The 20,072-nt window shown below is 38.6% G+C and overlaps 1 protein-coding gene and 1 pseudogene across 1 annotated transcript; both read left to right on the plus strand.

The window, feature by feature from the left end:
* The first annotated feature begins 2,872 nt into the window (after window positions 1-2,872).
* Window positions 2,873-4,318, plus strand: LOC110449072 (uncharacterized protein K02A2.6-like). Its single transcript, XM_021495667.1, has one exon. The coding sequence runs from the start codon at window positions 2,873-2,875 to the stop codon at window positions 4,316-4,318; it is 1,446 nt and encodes a 481-aa protein (XP_021351342.1).
* An 8,549-nt stretch (window positions 4,319-12,867) lies between these two features.
* Window positions 12,868-17,362, plus strand: LOC110449074 (annotated as a pseudogene).
* Window positions 17,363-20,072: the final 2,710 nt, after the last annotated feature.

A 20,072-nucleotide genomic window follows, 5' to 3' on the forward strand; every position in this document is an offset into this window, starting at 1 on the left:
CATGAGAATAAAACAGTCGTCCATGCTTGAAGTTGTTTGTGTTCCCCATCCAGCCGGTATTTTAGATGATAACATCTAAAGATATAGTGCGGACATGAAACATGGAGTCAGAAGTGCCAGTCAGTAAATACTGTCGTTTTTTTACTACGTCTGTAAGTAATGTCAATGAGTAGTGACGGTCTGAACATTTTGTGTGAAACATGCAACAGACGCTCAGGACCACGTGCTCGACGAGAACCCGCACTCTGAATTATCTGAATCAGATATTAAAAACAAGGGAGAGAGGCTTAATACTGTAAGTATAAATACAAATACTACAAGTATGGCTCTAGGACGGCTCCCTCCTCTGAGCAAACTGATCTTTAGCACCAAAACGGGGGCTAATCTTGCGGAAGATTGGAGGAAATGGAAGGAGGAATTTCTGCTGTTTAGCGTGTTGGCGCTAAAAGGAGAAGAGCAGATAGGAAAACTGAAAATGATGAAGTATCTGATTGGGCCTGAAGATATATAATACTCAGAGATGGGAAGGGGACGAAACCACACGAATTGTTCAAAATGCATTGGATGTTTGGCAGGTATTGTGAGCCAAAGAAAAACGAGACTGTGTAACGGTTTAAGTTCAACATCACAGTACTAGGGGAGAAAACTATGGAAAAATTCATCACGGATGTAAAGACTCTCTCCAGGACATGTAGCTTTGGTGAATCATCGGACTCTTTAGTCAGAGATAAGATAGTTTTTGGTATTAAAGACACACATCTTCGAGAACGATTACTAAGGACAGCAAATCTCACACTAGATAATGTTGAGGAAATGTGCCGAATAAGCGAAACAACAAAACAAAGTGTAAGTACATTAGACCAGGCTGCAACCATGTCAACAGTACACAGGATTAAAGAAAAGGTCAACATGGCCTGCAAAAACAACTTATAAACCAAACAATGGAGCAATAATTCAGGGCAGGAAAAGAAATGCAAGTTCTGTGATTTGATACATGAACACAAATAGGAAAAGTGTCCGGCATACGGTCAGCAATGCAGAAAATGTAAGGGAATGAACCACTTTGAAGTGAAGTGTAAAGAGAGAGAAACCTTATAAACAGCCATGGAGAAGAAACACACAAAAGGTGCACAATGTGGAAGAACAGTCGGACTGTAATTAAGATTAACAGAACTCAGAATTTATTGTACATACAGTTAACACTAACAATCTGATGGCAAGGTTACATATAGGTAACCAACAGGTACAATTTCAGTTAGACAGTGGTGCACAGTGCAATATCATTCCTGAAAATGTAGTACCACACAAAACAGAAGTAACCCCAACAAAAACCACTCTAAAGATGTTTAACAAAACAACAGTTATTCCCAAAGGAAAATGTATTCTCAAGGTTGTCAATCCAAAAAATGGCACTAAATTCAACCTAGATTTCTTCGTAGTGAAAGGAAACTACACACCACTATTAGGAAGCAGGAGTATGGTAGACATGGACCTGATTCAAGTTCGTCATGAGAACATTTTGGCAGTGGGCCAAACAGAAAGTGTCATGTCAAGTGCCTTAATTATTAAGGACATCACGACAAGGTATGCTGACATTTTTGAAGGAAATGGCTGCTTAGAGGGACAGTATCACCTCATTACTGATGAAACGGTACCGCCTGTGATACATCCTCCTAGAAAGGTGCCTATTGCACTTTTTGATAGACTGAAAACTGAGCTGGAGAGATTAAAAGATTGAGGTGTGTTGACGCCTGTAACTGAACCTACACCATGGATGTCGAGCATGGTTGTAGTTGTTAAACCCAACAAGCTCAGGATTTGTATTGATCCAAAGGATATGAATAAAGCTCTGAAACGTAGTCACTACCCTCTACCGACAAAGGAGGAAATACTGCCAAAGCTCCACAATGCTAAAGTCTTTAGTGTTCTTGATGCCCGTAATGGTTTCTGGCATGTTGAGCTTGATCGAGAAAGCTCACTACTAACAAATTTTAATACACCATTTGGCCGATATAGATGGCTAAGAATGCCATTTGGTTTGTCCACAGCTCCTGAGGAATTTCAACGGAGGCAGGACCAGGCTGTTGAAGGCTTAGCAGGGGTTCACATTATAGTTGACGATATACTTGTTTATGGTGAAGGCGATACAAAGGAGGAAGCAACCAAGAATCATGATAAGAAGTTGCTTGCCTTACTGGACCGATGTCTTGAAAGAGGTCTAAAACTGAACAAGGATAAGCTACGTCTAAGGCAGAAGGAGTTGTAATTTGTGGGATATCTGCTGAGGGTCTGAAACCCGATCCAGAAAAAGTACGGGCAGTGCTAGAAATGCCGAATCCAACTGACGTCACTGGAATACGACGTTTTCTAGGGTTTGTGAATTATCTAGGCAAATTCCTTCCAGGATTGAGTGACAGATGTGAACCGCTACGCAAATTGACAGTACAAAATGTGGAATGGTGTTGGTTGAAAACCCACAGTAAGGCTGTGAAAGAAATCAAACGATTGCTCACGTCGTCACCCTTACTGAAATACTATGACCAAAAAATTGAACTGACACTACAATGTGATGCCTCTGAAAAAAATTTAGGAGCCGCCATAATGCAGATGGGTCAACCTGTGGCGTATGCAAGTCGTGCACTGACAGATGTGGAAACGCGTTACGCACAAATTGAAGAACTACTAGCAGTGGTTTTCGGCATGGAAACATTCCATCAGTTTACATATGGGAGACCGGTAACTGTACAGAGTGACTACAAGCCATTATAGATGATCCTGAAGAAATCTACAAAATGCAACAAAACGCTTACAGCGATTTCTACTAAGGCTGCAGAAGCACAACTTTGTACTCGCGTATAAGAAAGGTGAAACTATGTATATGGCTGACATTCTGAGCAGGGCATATCTTGATGTCGGGGACAAAACAGCTCAGATGGATGATACAAATACTGTAAATATGGCACAGTTCTTGCCAATCTCGGAACCACGACTACACGAGATACAGAAGCAAACTTACACGAATAAGTCGTTACAAACTCTCATGGAAGTCATATTGGAAGGTTGGCCCGGGTCCAAGTCAAAGACACCTGCTCTCGCGCAACCATACTTCCATGTTCGCGATGAACTTGCAGTCCAGGATGGAATTATCTTTCGTGGGGAACGCGCTGTGATTCCTAGGACACTAAGAGTAGATATTATGCAGAAAATTCATTCTTCGCATGTTGGAGTCGACGGTTGCCTGCGGAGGGCACGTGAAACAGTTTATTGGCCAAGGATGAACTTTGAGGTACGCGACTATATAGAGCAGTGTAGTGTGTGTCGTTCATTTGACACAAAACAACAGAAAGATATTTTAATCTCACATTATGTACCAGATAGGCCTTGGGCTAAACTCGGGTCAGATCTGTTCTATTTTGACCAGAAGAACTACCTAATTACAGTTGATAATTTCTCAAATTATTGGGAAATAGACTACCTACAGGACACCATATCGAAGACGGTAATCCGAGCCTTGCGTAGTCAGTTAGCGCGTCATGGAATACCTGATATTCAGTGTAGTGATAATGGTCCTCAGTTTAGCTCTGATGAATTCCGGCGTTTCAGCAAAGAATGGGAATTCGATCATGTTACCTCGTCGCCAGGTTACGCTCAAAGCAATGGAAAATCTGAACAAGCAGTCAAAACTGCGAAGAGGTTAATGAAGTTGGTTAAACCTTCACACAAAGACCCATTTCTGGCACTCCTTGATTTCAGAAACACTCCGTCACAGGGTATGGACAGTAGCCCTGTACAGCGTCTCATGAATAGGCGCACAAAAACGCTGATGAAGACGAAAGCAAGTCTTTTGAAACCACAAGTTCAGATGTCGTCAAATGCAAAGAAACAGTTGAAGGGTGTTAAGAAACGACACGCTTTCTACTACAATCAATCTGCGAAAAACCTGAAACCTCTAGGTAATGGAGAAGTTGTACGAATAGCTCCTCATGAGAGTATGTTAAACAACCAGAAAACCTGGAAACGTGGTGTTGTAAATGAACAAATTAACAAGAGGTCATATGACGTCACCACTGAGGATGGAAGGACGTATCGGCGAAACCGGCTTCATCTGAGACTGTCAAAGGAAACTTTCACACCGGAAGTTCAGGATTTTGGACCGAATGTGGAAATGGAGAAGGAACCACATGTGGCCCAGGAACCACATGTCGAGACCAGTTTGGTACCACCACCTGAAGCACCATCCAACATGTCAATCAGGACCAGGTCAGGCAGACAGGTAGCTCTTCCTTCGAAATTTAAAGATTTCGATCTGTCCAAGTGATGATTTCATTAATAACAGTGTTTACGTAAAAGTGTTTAATTTGCGAAACAAACAGTTCAAATTTAACTTTTAATATTGTGTTATATGAACGTGTTTGAAAAGACAGACAATAAGTTACAGTACATAGTTTGTATGGTGCAGCTCGGTAGTACAAGTATTATATCTTTTCAGTGTTATTAGTGCTTATTACAGTGGAACAGTTCTAATTATCATTAATGACAATATTGTTTTGTGCACTAGAAACTTTAGGACAAATTCTATATGAACTTTATCGAAAAATATTCTTCTAGAATTTAAAACTCATAATTTCCTACCTATTTGTCCTATGAAATTTTAGACATTTCAGTTTTTAAATTAATTTGTCATTCAATTCAGTCTTAATTTTAAAAGGAGGAAAGATGTAATACATCTTATATTTCGTTCCGCTACAAATGTTTAGTCTGTAATATTTACCACGATGCGCACGCATCACGGGATGAGAATAAAAACAGTCGTCCATGATTGAAGTTGTTTGTGTTCCCCATCCAGCCGGTAGTTTAGATGATTACATCTACAGATCTAGTGCGGACATGAAACAATCTATGCTGATTCAGGAGGGGCCTGCTCTGTTTAGTAATTAGTATACTTAATGATATCTCCAACGATCCGTGTAAATTCAAAGTGTGCTTACATGAATAGCCATATATAGAATTTCTTGTATGTTTGTTTTCTATTAATCGTCCTCGTCAGAACTGACGGTATGCGAAGATAGAAGTCACCATAGAGAGATGGAAAAGTTGAATGAAAAACCTTCCTTTCGATTCTGTTCGATGCCGGCATAAACCAAAGTTTTATTAATAATGCTCAACATTTAGAGTGAGTTCAACGTCTGATTTATCCGTTGTCAGTATGTAACTGATGGAGGAATAAACCGGGTACTTTCGGCATTAAATTGCAGTGTATTTTGAAGACGTATACATTACAAAGAACAACCCTGTTTTGGACACGACCTTAATTGATCTATTGTATTATGTCAGTGTCCTAATGACAACTGGGCTCATTTTGTGACTTGCCTCCCTGTGTACAATTAGTGCGTGAGGGAAGCAGTATGATGATGTTTTTACCTCCTTCCATAGCACTAATCTGATGCACTGTTAGAGGTACTTAGCACAATATTCCAACCGGTCAAATTATACTGACAAGTGGCATGGAAGGTGTAGAACCTTAGGAAGGCAGTTTGTTCTTTTCCCTGGTTTTGTTTGTATGGGATGTAAGGAAGACACGGTAAAAAGAAATTTAAGAGACATGACAAATTATCATTATTGCAATCAGTGAAGCAAATATATATTGTGTATATGTATTTGGCGTTAAACGTCGTCGTAAGAGCCCGGACTGATGAAGACGGTTGCCAATGGAGACACTGCCGGAATGAAAGAGTAGTGCAGTGGAAGTGAGAAAAAGATATATAAATCTCCGATGTTTCGATTAGGGTTGTATATCAATTATGGTTGCACATGTATTTCTTAGCAAAAAATCATAAAAAAAAGTTCTTCAGAGCTGTTCCCGAATCTTCAGAGGGACAGGAGGTATATAAATAATAAAAACCAAACCAAACCATATCGCCAGCCCACACACGCCTATATTATGAAACCATCATTTTGGTTTGGTTTATAATTGTTTAACGTCCTATCAACAGCTATGGTTATTTAAGGACGGCTTCCATTGTGTGCAAGATGTATGCGTGTAGTGTAAGCGTGCGTGTGTTGGGAGGTTGCGATATGTTCGTGTTTGACTCCTTGTGATGGCGACTTTATATTACTACCTCACTGAAACATACTGCAGAAAACACACAGCAGGTCACCTCAAACGGTCCCACTCCTTAAATGCTGATCGTTAAGCATGAATAGAAACTACCGTTATTACAAACTCTGGTATGTCTCAGCCAGGGAACAGAACCCAAAGCCTTCCACATCATTGTATGACTTGTACCAGAGTAGCGCCATTAGTTGTAGGCGCCTTTGATCATGTCAAGGACTCCAGGTGAATTGTGCTCCCCAATACAACAGACTGTTCGGTAAGAGGGTATGGGAGAGAAATAATCAATTACTCCTCTCTGATGCAAGAAAAAATCTCAATCCTCGTGAATTTTTTTTGTGGAAGTTTGGTAGGACGATTTGAAAACTCGGCAAAGTCTCAGGAGAAACTTATGAAAATGGCATCTGTTTATGATGTCTCCATCCATTCAGGAAAGGTTCCGATAAACTCAAATTGAAAACGAGTTTACCTTTCGGCGACAAACCATGTGATCAAGAACACTGCAAAACATACTTCAAATACAGATTTCATTCTTACGTTTTCGTCAATATTAAATTATGTAAGTCTATAAGTCCTGTGGGATAAAGGCGATTTCGATGCAGCAGCGGGAATTAACTATGTATGGGGCATGATAAGTCCAATATAATGATGTAATGATCGACACATGTCACCAGGATTTGCTCGTGGTAAGCTGGATTTACTAAACAGACGAGTTTTGAATAACAAATTCTGAAAGACAACGTGATGATTTATATTGATTTATTGAAATGCTGCTGTGTTATTTGAATAACTTTGTTAGGTAATCATGACGTTTGATGTATGATAATGGAAAGCAACATAAAAAGTCGTAATCCTCTAAGGTTGTTGACACGAAGATGTTAAATAATAATAATAACTCGAGGTTCTTATATACCGCTCTATCACAACCTATTTGGTAGGTCGTCTCAAAGCGGATCACAAATTATTATCCGTGGTCATAGGGCCTTTGCAACCAGCTAATATCTTTCTCAACTCCCTCGGGAGCATACAGCCGGTGCTGCCATTTCGGCACTCACAGCTAGCATTCTACAATTCTAGCACTACCCAACCACGTACTCATTTACAGTTGAGTAGACTGGAACAAGCGTGGTAAAGTATCCTGCTCAAAGATACAACACAGTGCCGTGACTCGAACCCGCAACCGTTCGGTCACGAGCCCGGCGTCCTAACCACTAGCATATCGTGCCTCACATTTTAACTGAAGACATTCTAGACAACATGTCTTAAGCACTTTCATCTCCTGAAGGATATTATTTAAACTCTGCTTTTATTTTATTCTATTACAATATTTATCACATGAGTTCTAGGTTACTTGATGAATACAATGATATCACATATTTAGGTATGAAGTCGTTTAATTCTTCCTGTTTGGACGTCATGATGGAATGAAGTTACAAACATTCAGATCATATGATAAAATATTTACATTTACATGGCATTGTCACTATATAGTCTCTTTGAAAGCTGTGTCGTTGATGGTTCTTTAAATACCATGCACCACGAGATATAATTCTTAGCGTATTAATACAACACCGACCGGAACTACAATATCCAATGTAAACAAATATGACGGCTGCTGAAATATCGTTGTGAGACTTGACAATGTAATTGTAAATGTTTAAAATGAGTGTTAAAATTGTTACCAAAGGATGCTCCAGACTAAATAAGGATAATATCTNTGTTTCCCCTATTGGGCCTCGCCCCTCAGACCCCTGGGAGGCCAGACCCACGGTTTATATAAAATTGGTTCCCTTTCACCCAAGGATGTTTCCGAACAAAATATGGAACAAATCCTTTCATTCCTGCAGAATAAGAAGGTTTTTAAAGAAGAATTTGCTATATGTTTCCCCTATTGGGCCTCGCCCCTCAGACCCCTGGGAGGCCAGACCCACGGTTTATATAAAATTGGTTCCCTTTCACCCAAGGATGTTTCCGAACAAAATATGGAACAAATCCTTTCATTCCTGCAGAATAAGAAGGTTTTTAAAGAAGAATTTGCTATATGTTTCCCCTATTGGGCCTCGCCCCTCAGACCCCTGGGAGGCCAGACCCACGGTTTATATAAAATTGGTTCCCTTTCACCCAAGGATGTTTCCGAACAAAATATGGAACAAATCCTTTCATTCCTGCAGAATAAGAAGGTTTTTAAAGAAGAATTTGCTATATGTTTCCCCTATTGGGCCCCGCCCCTCAGACCCCTGGGAGGCCAGACCCACGGTTTATATAAAATTGGTTCCCTTTCACCCAAGGATGCTTCCGAACAAAATATGGAACAAATCCTTTCATTCCTGCAGAATAAGAAGGTTTTTAAAGAAGAATTTGCTAAATGTTTCCCCTATTGGGCCCCGCCCCTCAGACCCCTCTGAGGCCAGATCCACGGTTTATATAAAATTGGTTCCCTTTCACCCAAGGATGCTTCCGACCAAAATATGGAACAAATCCTTTCATTCCTACAGAAGAAGAAGGATTTTAAAGAATTGGCTTAATTTCCCTTATTGGGCCTTACCACCAGCCCCCAGATCCACCGTTTATACAAAATTGATTTCCCTTTATCCAAGGATGCTCCAAACCAAATATGGACTAAATTCTTTCATTCCTACAGAAGAATAAGGATTTTAATGAATAATTTGCTCGGTTTTTCCCTTATTGGGCCCCGCCCCTCAGGCCCCTGGGGGCCAGACCCACGGTTCATACAAAATTGGTTCCTTTCACCCAAGGATGCCTCAGACCAAATATGGAACATACAGATGTGTCCTTTCATTCCTACGGAAAAAGAAGGATTTAAAAAAAAATGTTATATTACCCCTATTGGGCCCCGCCCCTCAGCCGCCAGGGGTCCAGACCCACCATTTATACAAAATTGGTTCCCCTTTACCCAGGGATGCTTCAGACCAAATATGGACCAAATCCGTTCATTCCAACAGAATAAGAACGACTTTAAAAAAGTTGCTATGTTTCCATTATTGGGCCTTGCCCCTCAGCTCCCAGGGGGGCCAGACCCATCATTTATACAAAATTGGTTCCCCTTTACCCAGGGATGCTTCAGACAAAATTTGATCAAAATCTGCTGAGTTATCATGACTAGTAGTGTTTTAAAGGAAAGGTTGACGGACAGACGACGGACGCTGCGGTATGGCATAAGCTCACCAGCAAGAGGGTTAGGGTTAGGGTTATAATACAAACAAACATTCATGATGAAAATAGTAATGCACACTCTACAAGTATAATATGTTTTTCGTGTACGATGTGGTTCCATCATTTATGGTGAGGATAATAATGTACCGTTTACGGAGAGCCATGTCAACATGTACTCAAATTATTACCATTCTTTACTTTAGTCAAAGTGACATTTTATAGAATTATTAGAATGATTTTACAACAGATTCAACATATTCAGGTAAGTAATACATAATCGCATTGTCCCTTTCATTTTTAAAGAAGTTGGATTGGTACAGAACAACACTCGTATTAAGGTTTGTCACCCTTCTAGTTTGTAATATTCGTTCTGATTGAGCCAGAACAATAGAAAAGAGAGCCAAACCAGATGCAAAGGCTGGGTCACAGTACCCTACATGAAAGGGATACCTCATGCGTTTGCCCGGGTGACGAGGAAAGACCATTTCAGCATATCGATAAGACCACTGACAACCCTCAGACAGTTACTGGTGCACCCCAAAGACAAGACTGATATTTTAGACAAAACAGGAGTTCTATATCAAATTCCGTGCAGAAATTGTCAGCAGTCATATATAGGAGAAACTGGGAGGAAATTTGGTACACATCAGAAAGAACATCAAAAGGACGTAGAGAAAATGAGCAACATAACTTTAACCAGATCCACATGCAAAACATCCGCCATCCAGTAAAATAAATCGGCTTAAACAGATCACGCTACCACCCAAAATCACATCGTCGATTGGGGCAATACTAAAATAGTTGAAAGGGAACAACACACCATAACGAGACAAATCAAAGAAGCAATAAAAATCAGGAGACGAGGGTGAAACAAGCTGAGTCATATGTATGGCCCGATACTGACAGAACAGGGAGGGGGCAAGATCCACATCATACCTGTAACATTTTTTGATGCGGTATGCATGCGTTCCCTATCGGTAGGCAAAACGTCCCCGGTCGAGTGACATAAAAAATATACAATTTCGTCACACCGTTGTACAGGTAAAAATACAAATCGCTGAGTCATAGCTTGACAAAGGGACCAGTCGGTCTTGATACGTTGCGACACGTTTAATAAGTGCATTGTTGTGTAACTTTCTGATAAGATATTTTGCTGGGGTCTATATTTCTAAAGAGCCCGCTCTGCCGGGGTCTATAAAAGCACGTGCGAGGGGAGATAACTCAAACTAGAATATCTTCATAACAACAAAGATGGCGTCCGACACACAAAAGCGATCGATAATTGCCAGCAATTCACATGATGAAATAGCGCACAAGTAATCAAAAACGACAGCAAATTCAACGAAACAGACAATGAGGGGGCTGCTATGGTGCTTATTCCAAAGATGGTTGTGTATTGTCTGAAATATTGCCGAAAACGTGTCCTCCGGTAGGGGCTATTTTGGTAGCAGTTAAGTATAACTCAAATTCACAAAGTGACTTAAAATTTTGCAGGAAAAAAAATATATATATATATATTGTGTGGATGACAAATTCGTTATTTCTGGGCTAGGAGGGGTCTACTGGCTCGTTATAGACCAGAGTAGGTATATGAGCTCGTAGGCCCCTACTTACTCAGTGATAACTAACATAATTCATATTGCTTTTTCTGCACCATAAGTACATATCTATCAGTATAATGAAACTGGGCTGAATACCGTATTTCAATAAGGTATATATATTGTAACAGTCTAGTATCAGATCCGCACTTTAAAACACCAACATAACTTGCATTCAGCAAATATTCATATGTGCATACATAAACACGTGGAACGGGCATTGGTGTTATTATTATGTTAAACAAATAAAACCAAAACAAATGCACAAATGAGTAGAAACTACCATTGTTACAGACTTTGGTATGTATCGGCCAGGGGACAGAACCCAAAGCCTTCCTCACAGGGATGAACGCTCAACTAAAGGCCAAAAATGAGGCATTGTCAAGGGAGACATTAGGAAGGAAGTTGTTTAGAAAGAAGAGAAAAGATAAGATCCCAAAATACAATTCTTACGCCCTACCTGCAGGGACTGGAATAAAGGAGAGGGGCTGGAATAGGAGAGGAGGCGGAGGGGAGAGAAAAATGTGAATAGTCAAAGTACGTATCCTGGTTATTCGATATGACTGTTGGATATTATATGTTAAACTGTGCAGAGCTTAACATGAACGATTGTACTGACCTACACATTTGAATGTTTAGATTGGTGTCAGGTTTTACATCTCCGAAGAGAAGGTGTTCCACAGTTATTTCATTATACCAGTCGAGGGACTGAAGCATTATATTACGGGATTTTTTCTTTTTTTTTCTTTTTTTACAGTTTAGTAAGAAATGGGAAGAGTCTTCTGAGTCATTTCCGCAGTCGCAGGTGGAGTCGTCTATAAGGTGAGCTTTATACTAGTCGTAATTTAAAGACCTACTACGGTTTTGTAATTTACAATGTAAAATATTAATAGAATCCATCCCTGATGTGAGTTATGGATAAGATTATTCAAACCCAAGGGATAAAATGTGTGTGTTGAGTAGGATATTTGCTCAATATTTCATCCCGAGGGTTTTAATAACCTTTTCCTTCTACTTTGTTTGTTATGTTATTTAGGAGTTACTGATCATGTATCACTGGGGTTTTTGTGCAAACCAAGTAACATTCCCTGACTTCAGCACATCTACACACATGCATGATTTACACATAAAGAAGAACCACCTTAAATGACCTCTAGTTTAAATAGAACGTTAAGTAAAATAAAACTTACAACCAAACTGTTTTTATTCTGATTAGTGTGTAAATAACCTCTGCCGTCTAGAGCTGAATGTGATAAGATTGTTACCGTGACGTCATAGTATTTTTCTTTTCCCCTGTTGTCGGACATACCGTAGAAATCAAATCAAATGACAGAGAAAGTATACCCTTAAGGTGATAAAAGAATCATTAAAATGGTAAACGGGAGAAAAGTATGAATGTTGGGAGAAACATATTCTTGAGCCTCGCTCGACACTTATGTGTATGATGCAAGATCGGCAAGAATCTGCATACCTGCACTTCACAGGAATACACAGAGTCTGTCGAATATAAATTACCTCTTTTAGGATTCTGTTACCTTTTTTTGTATAACTCACAGCCTAAATTAGACCAGGATTAGTGTCTCGGGATTTTATTCCCATTTTATTTGGTTAACATTGTACGAGAAACCGTTGCAAATAAGGCAAATAGTCGGAAGCTTTTCGGTAGAGGACGTAAATTATTAAGACTACAAAATCTTAGAATAACATTTATTAATTTATCACATTTAGGTTACAACATGAATAACATTGCTTGAAACTAACACGCTTAACTAGAATGGATAGAGACCTGTTAATTTATAAATGTTATACAGACTTTAAGAATAAAAAGTGAAGTTAATTATACTGCAAAATGTATATGTTTATTCATCAGATAATTTTAAATAATAATTAAGAAGCTAATAAAGCAATACAAATGAATTAAACAAGTGTCACTTACCCAACAGCTATGTTGCATACGTCTACATTTAATTGTTAACATTACAAATGACATACGAACATGTAAGTGTGGCCAAAGTACAGGTCAAAAATGTCCAGGTGAGTAAACTCAACTGCAAATCAGAGGTCAGTCTGGACAAACGCTTGGTCATTTTTCAGTCCTGTGTCATACCATGCTTGCATTATCAGCCAGACATGATATAACTTTAAAACATACAAACTACTTATTATTTACTATACCCATACATTATCTTCCGTATATTTATATATTACCAAGCAATATAGATATAAACATGCAATATTCGTTTAAAGACCAAATGACCTCCATTTCAATAAGTCATAATCGCAGTTCACACCATTAAGAAACTAGGATAAATGTGTTTACTGCCACCGTTTTGTTGGTGACTGACACGCAAACGTTAGCGGCAAAAATGAAGTACAGTGTAACTATGTGAAGTGTGATACGCCAAAACGCAATAAAACCGTAAAGAATGTTTAACGTTATTGATTTTAGCATTACCTAACCAATTCGAAAGGTCTTGCATTTACTACAGAATGCCCTTATTTGGCAATGAAAGGAACATAGCCCCGCAATGAAAAAGGGACAAAACCCTGCTAAATAGCATTTAAAAATCACCATTTAAGAACCCATCCAATACATTTAGGTAATGAAACATCCCACAACGTTTGACAAAAAATGAAGAACAATAGTTTGAGTTATCACGGAAACAAGTAACGGTTAACGGTAAAAACAATGAATAGCATTGCTATGTCAAGTATGGCAGCAAAAACGAGGAAAGTTGAAACTCAACAAAAAACCCGTAATGTATGTTTAACATTAAAATTTGATTGCTTTAAGCATAACCGTTCTGAAATTTTAAGAAATTAATTAAAGAATAAAAAAAGTTCTTTCATTTACTACAAAATGCCCTTATTTGGTCATAAACGGGACATTCCTCCACCAAAAATAAACGTAAACTTCTGAAATGTGAACTCGTTTGAGCTCTGTTTGTATACACTATGTGTTCCGAGTTTCATCAAGATATGTTTATGAATGAAGGCAGGAGAGCAATGAAACGGACGGACGGGCATCAGTCAGTGAACGCAGCCCATACCATTATACAAATATATGACTATGTAAAAATGAACGAAACGTTGCATTTTTATGGGATCCTCAACAAAAAATCGCACCTATAGCATCCACCACCCGCTCCGGCATATGGAGTCTCCCTCTGTTTTGTTCACACCTAGTCATCTTTTATTTTTACAGTTCCTTAGCACATATCATAAAACATCGGAATGTCATATGCCAGGGTGTTGCCATCTTGTGTCTTGAAAAATTCGCAGGCCGTTGTAAAGTCTACTCCTTAAGAATATTAGTGCCCAGAAGTAATGGTACAGCCTTGTTGAAAACATTATCCGAGTCGACAAGAAACTTCATCAAGTCCTCGGAGGTAACCGACTACTACCTCAACACAATATATGGTAGATATGTAACCATGCAAACTCTATGTCCAATATTTCTAAAAAGTGTTGAGGTTCCTCGTGATTCTTAGTATGACATCCCCAAAACATATATTCTATTTATGGTCACCAGTGTTCCATTTGACTCCCTAATCAGCTAATACACCTGCTGTTACCCTCTGCATGTATCGTAGTGGGCGACTGGTGAGGGAACCCACTCCAGAATTTGAGATTTGCCTTTGTGTCTTCTAAGCATGGGCTAATGTTGTCTTGGATGGGATATAATCAATCCGTGACTCATGAGTTAGCTGACGAGCAAGCGAAGCAATCACAGGATGTTAATCAAGAGCATTTCATTTTTTATTTCCCGATTTGCCAAGGCAAAGCGTCCTACCAATAAGTTGCTCGTTGCTTTTTGCTGGTAAAACAACAGAACAAAAGCGTGCAATGGTATTGAAGACGACATTACAACCACTAGCGTCAAAATAATACCAGGGAAAACTACAAAACTGTACAATAATTAAACAGACTTACATCACGAGTTACCTTACCCGTGAGGAAAAGGGGTTTCCCTTGGAATATGGTATTTTGGTATACAAAGGCTTAAAGCAAGTCGAACGGCCACTAAGGGTAAAATACAGGCCACACAATTTGTTTTGTATANGATTTAAAATCTGGGGGGGGGGGGATTTCCGAAAAAACATTATCAAAGGTTGCAGTTTGTTTTGATAATGTGTTTATAACAAAGCGACGGTGAATGTAAGATGGGGGAAATTTACAGTTCTGGAGCTAGACATTTTGTGTATTGAGCAATATGGAAATACAAAACATGGAAGTACTTTATCAACCTGACAGGACAAGAGTTTCCCCTACGAACTAACGGATAACTTGTCAAGATATTGAAAATATATAATGGCACCAACGACGTTGCTGGTACGCTGAAAAGGTATCCTGTTTTCCTATTGATATATTCAAAGTCACTAGAAATTACTCCGGCAAGTCGATGCAGACATACTTTGTATATTTATAACTTCCTAACGGTACTTAGCGTCCAGGTAACGAATATCCGTTTAAACTGTGGTCCGAAAAATATTTAGAAATACAGTAAAAATGGTGTCTTCCAACCCCGTATACTGTTACAAACTTACATATTATGGGTACAACGCTATTATCGTAAGATAATCCATCAACACAGTAAAACGCTTATGACTTGAACTTTTAAGGGGAGGATTCGCATACATTAAGTGGCATCAATGTTTTCTGATATCTTAACAGTGCATTATTAAACACAAAAATGGTCAAATAAATGTTTTAATAATCAATATAGTAACAACTAGGTTAAGTTGTATTTGTCGTAGATTATTTATTTTGTTGTTTCACAAAATATAAGAACTTCATGTTTACATTTCAGAGCGATGGCGATGGGCGAATGCAGGAACGCCCCCTGCTGGTATAATCCTAGGGAAGGGGGCTGTTCATATCACAGTCAACAGACACTTCGTAGATTATATACTTCATAATCAAACTGCACAAGCGTTTTTGAACTGGTGTAGAAATGCATCTGTTCCCGACGAGACTATTTTTGCTTCGTTGAACCACAATGCTCACCTGGCTATCCCAGGGCCTGCTAACGGTAAGTAGAGGATGAAATTTATATTTTATTGTATCTCCAACTAACTTATCTATCTTGTCACCTGCAGTGGACTTGCCCAGTCGTGCAAAAGGTATAATTAAAGCGAACAAAATGTAGGTTATATATGTAACACTAGAGTGGAATTGTCTTTCGCTTCGCCTTCAATGGTACAGGGATCATTAATGGTCTTAATAAGGATACCAATTTCATATATGAAAATATTAAGAGCTTATATCACTAATCTAGTAACTTCTCGGTTGTGACATTTGTAAAGGTACATTTTTCCTTTTCATAACTTTTGCCCTAAATGACATGCATTGTTGATGAGACGTAATAGAATACAAAATATGAACCCTGAATTAATCTCCAGGACATGGTCAAATGCAACGTCTTAAAAGCACATTAAAACGTTGCTATGATGCAGCCCTAGGGATTGTAATGATGTAGGTTGTGTACACTGCAAGTGACTGAGACTTTTCTAGATTTGAGCTGGTCACTAAGACCAGTGCAGGATGTCCTCTGACACTATAGCCGTGAGTTGGTCACTAAGACCAGTGCATGTGCAATGAGAATTACAGAGACCACTCTAGCTTTGTCAGTCCGGTTTTGGACAAGATATCTATCTGTGATAAGGTAGTTCGGTGAATCTTGCCCCTGCAGGTTTAGGGACAGAAAAGACCTGCTGTGTACCACTACAGATTGTTGTAAGAAGCCAGGCAGAACTGTGTGTCTTCTGCCTGAGGGACATTTAAGGAGCCTTTTCAAACTTCCCTTTTTTCGGTGCTGCCTTGGAAATCATCTTCAAGTGACGTTTATTGTTGCGTGGGAGAAACAGACAAAGCTTAGTTGGTTCTAGATTCGAGGTATGAAGGCTGTGTTAGGCAGGTTTTAGGGTCGCCATTATGGTCTTATTAAAGAATACTGTCGGTTCTATCTCCTTGTGTGTATATGTGCTGAAGGCGGTATATTTAGCCAGGACATGATGCCGTCTCTGCCTGAAGGTCAATGTTTTATTACGTTTATACGTGTGTCTTGTAGTGTTGTCATCATTGCATTTTCTAACCAGTTACATAGGAATAAATTTGAGCAGTTGTTAATTTCACAATCGTTTTCAACTATTACTGTTGCCCATCTTTAACGTCACGATTACATTTTTCAGGTTACGTAAAACCGTATATAAAGAACTCCAGATACAAAAATTGGGGAACCCAACCTTGTGCTGGAAGGATGGTACGATCAATTTGTATATTTGGCATTGGAGACTTGCCTGTACTTTCCAAAAGAAAGGAATTATTTGCAAATAAGTTTTACATGAACTATCAGCCTTTCACATTCGACTGTATGGAGGAGCTTATCTACAACAGAACAAAAGAAGGTTATTTCAAAAAGATGGACGTAAATACGACGTATTACGAAAATCTGCAGTTTTTGAAAAATCACATTTAAAGGGACATCACGGTAAAGCCTTTTTTTCAAATTCTCATTAAACACATCAGTTTCCTTATGGAAAATAACGGTCGGATTTTATTGATACATATTCGTAACAATAAATAATTTTAAGATAATTATCGAGATTTCTACCCGTCTGTCCATCGTTTTGTCCTGAGAAATCCTCTGCGTCATAACTACAAACACATTCGGATAGCACGCCACATCATTATAAAACAGAATGACTGTCCGTGGGAAGTGTTAGCCAGTGAAAATCGTTACCGTGTCAGCTTCGAAATGAAAAGTTGCCAAATGGTAAAAAAAATAGCACAGGGGGTACGTTACGGAACATTTATGCAGGTGGAAAGTATTCAAAGGAGAAAATAACTTCCCTAACAATTAACACGGTGCATGTATTCTTCCGGATAGCATCTTCAAGGTAAATAACAATGAAATGGTATCGACAGAAATACAGTTTATGTTACAGTTATGGGATCGCACAACGTTATACGATGTGCGTTGTGCGTGCGATATGGGGACGGTAAAAATCTGGACGATTATTGGTCGCGCACATTTGTGCGGACGATAGACGAACGTCGTGCGATGACAATCGTGGTTGGTGTTTCGTGTTTTAACATATAAACTTGATTTTCAAGTATATTTATATTCTAGTTACATATTCTTTAATTTAGAAATGGTGTTTCCGGTGTTTTTTAAACCACCCAAATCGACAAATGTAAAATAACACATAAGGACACAGTCCTTCATACAGGTAAATACAGCCACTTTGTACCTGTACTTTGACCGTAGTTTTCCCCATCCGGGGCTCTTACGTAACTCGAAAGGTATGGAAATCAAAGTGAACAGGAGCTTAAGACTGAAACAAATGCAAATATCAAATACTAAACGTCAAGTTGTGATTTCATAAAGGTCATATGGTATCACATATGAGCTCTCTTTGTCAGGCACAGGCAAGGTAAAACTCCGGTAAATCATCACACTATTATTTACTGTTACCTGGGGAAAACTCTTGATAGTCTAACGGTCACTGTAATAATGTGCGTGTGACATGCATTGTAAAATTAAACACAATTCTTATTGTTATGATGAAAAATGTATAAATAGTGTTCCTTATTCCATACAAGCCTTCGATATTTTTTTCATACCATATCGCACTTTGTGTGGAGAGAAGCGCACAATAGGGCGAACGATAATTAAATAGCAAAGTTGTGTGGACGGTGTGTGCACGATGTATGCACGACATTTTGGTGCTCTGTGCGATCACACAACTGTATGAATGAATATATAAAAAAAATATTGACCTCCCTAGTATCTTTGTGCAAATTGGAACACAGATGAACTTATTTTGTCAAGTAAATAGGCATGAGATGCGGGAGCTATTATGTTTTATAATATTCAAGGGTCGAGTAAAATGGTATGATTTCATTATATTGCTGAAGTAAAAGAATTTGTTTATTCACATGCAAGATTTGTATTAGTCATTTGTTTACGTTGTAAAAATGGTGCGTGCAGTCGAGGACTACGGCTTATGTTTCGGACAAAAAGAATTAGTTTATACCATCCTACCAATTCCAGAGATTAGGGACGAGACACTATTTATTACCGGGATACGACCGGTAATAAATTTGTTACTAGAAAAAGGTTGAATGTGCTGTGTCCTTGACAAAATACAAAATAAACTTGTCCCTTGCCTGCAGTTGTGTTAATAAAAGTCAATGTCCCATTACAAGAGAACACAAAAACGCCATAAAGCAAAGTTATCTCAACATAAAAAGTTTTCATTTACAAGTAGGCTTACATCTCTGTAACGTATGGAAAATATGATTATTACGTATCTCAAGACGTTCCCTATTTGACAAACTTTCTACGTGTACGCGTAGTGGCTTTGCCAGAAATGTTGATGTGTAATTACTAACACGATTTGCTGACGTATGGAGACAGTGAAAGTGGGAAGAAGAGTATACATGAATATATAGTGCATGGTCTAGAAAAAAGTAGTCAAAGACATTGAATTATAATAAAACAATTCACAAGTGTTTATCTGTTTTATACTTGTAAATGCATACATACACTTTATGAAACATTTCAAAAGGATTATTCGTCTCGTGAATGTTCCTTTTTTACAAAAAGGTTTGTCCCGTTGTTTAAGAAGTGTGTTTAGCCTCATTTGTACTCGGCTCCGTACTGGGCACACTTATCTTACACATGTACACTGTACCTTTTAAAACGAAAGATCCACCTTCATGCCACGCATGTGTCACTCAATTTACAGTGGAATATTTTTTAATAGAATGTTCCGAATTCAAACACATTCGTGGTAATTACTTTCGAGTCCCGAATATGAAAACTCTTTTCAGTTCCGTGGACTCGAGGGCATTATTTAACTATTTGAAATAAATCGGTCTATTTTATAGGCTGATTTTTAACCCCACTTACGTTATTTATATATCACATACTCCATATCATCTATTTATTGTCTCTTTTGACACCTTTTTAATTTTTAATTATTTACACGATTATGCGAATGCTTTTAAAAATGTTATTTTTTTTCTGTTTTATCTTTGTTACTCACATGTTTGTTAAAAATAAATAGATAAATCACCGTGGCCCTAAATGACCATAGTTGTCGATGGGCCGTTAAACTAAAACAAACCGGTAATAGATATTTTCTGGTGTCTATACATTATGCCTAGATGACAACAAATAT

Source organism: Mizuhopecten yessoensis, unplaced genomic scaffold (genome assembly GCF_002113885.1).
Source record: "Mizuhopecten yessoensis strain PY_sf001 unplaced genomic scaffold, ASM211388v2 scaffold4477, whole genome shotgun sequence".
NCBI classification, from domain to species: domain Eukaryota; kingdom Metazoa; phylum Mollusca; class Bivalvia; order Pectinida; family Pectinidae; genus Mizuhopecten; species Mizuhopecten yessoensis.

Bases quoted from the DNA above. Each gene is read 5' to 3' on its own strand.
- LOC110449072 (XM_021495667.1), top strand. From the start codon at position 2,873: ATGTATATGGCTGACATTCTGAGCAGGGCATATCTTGATGTCGGGGAC.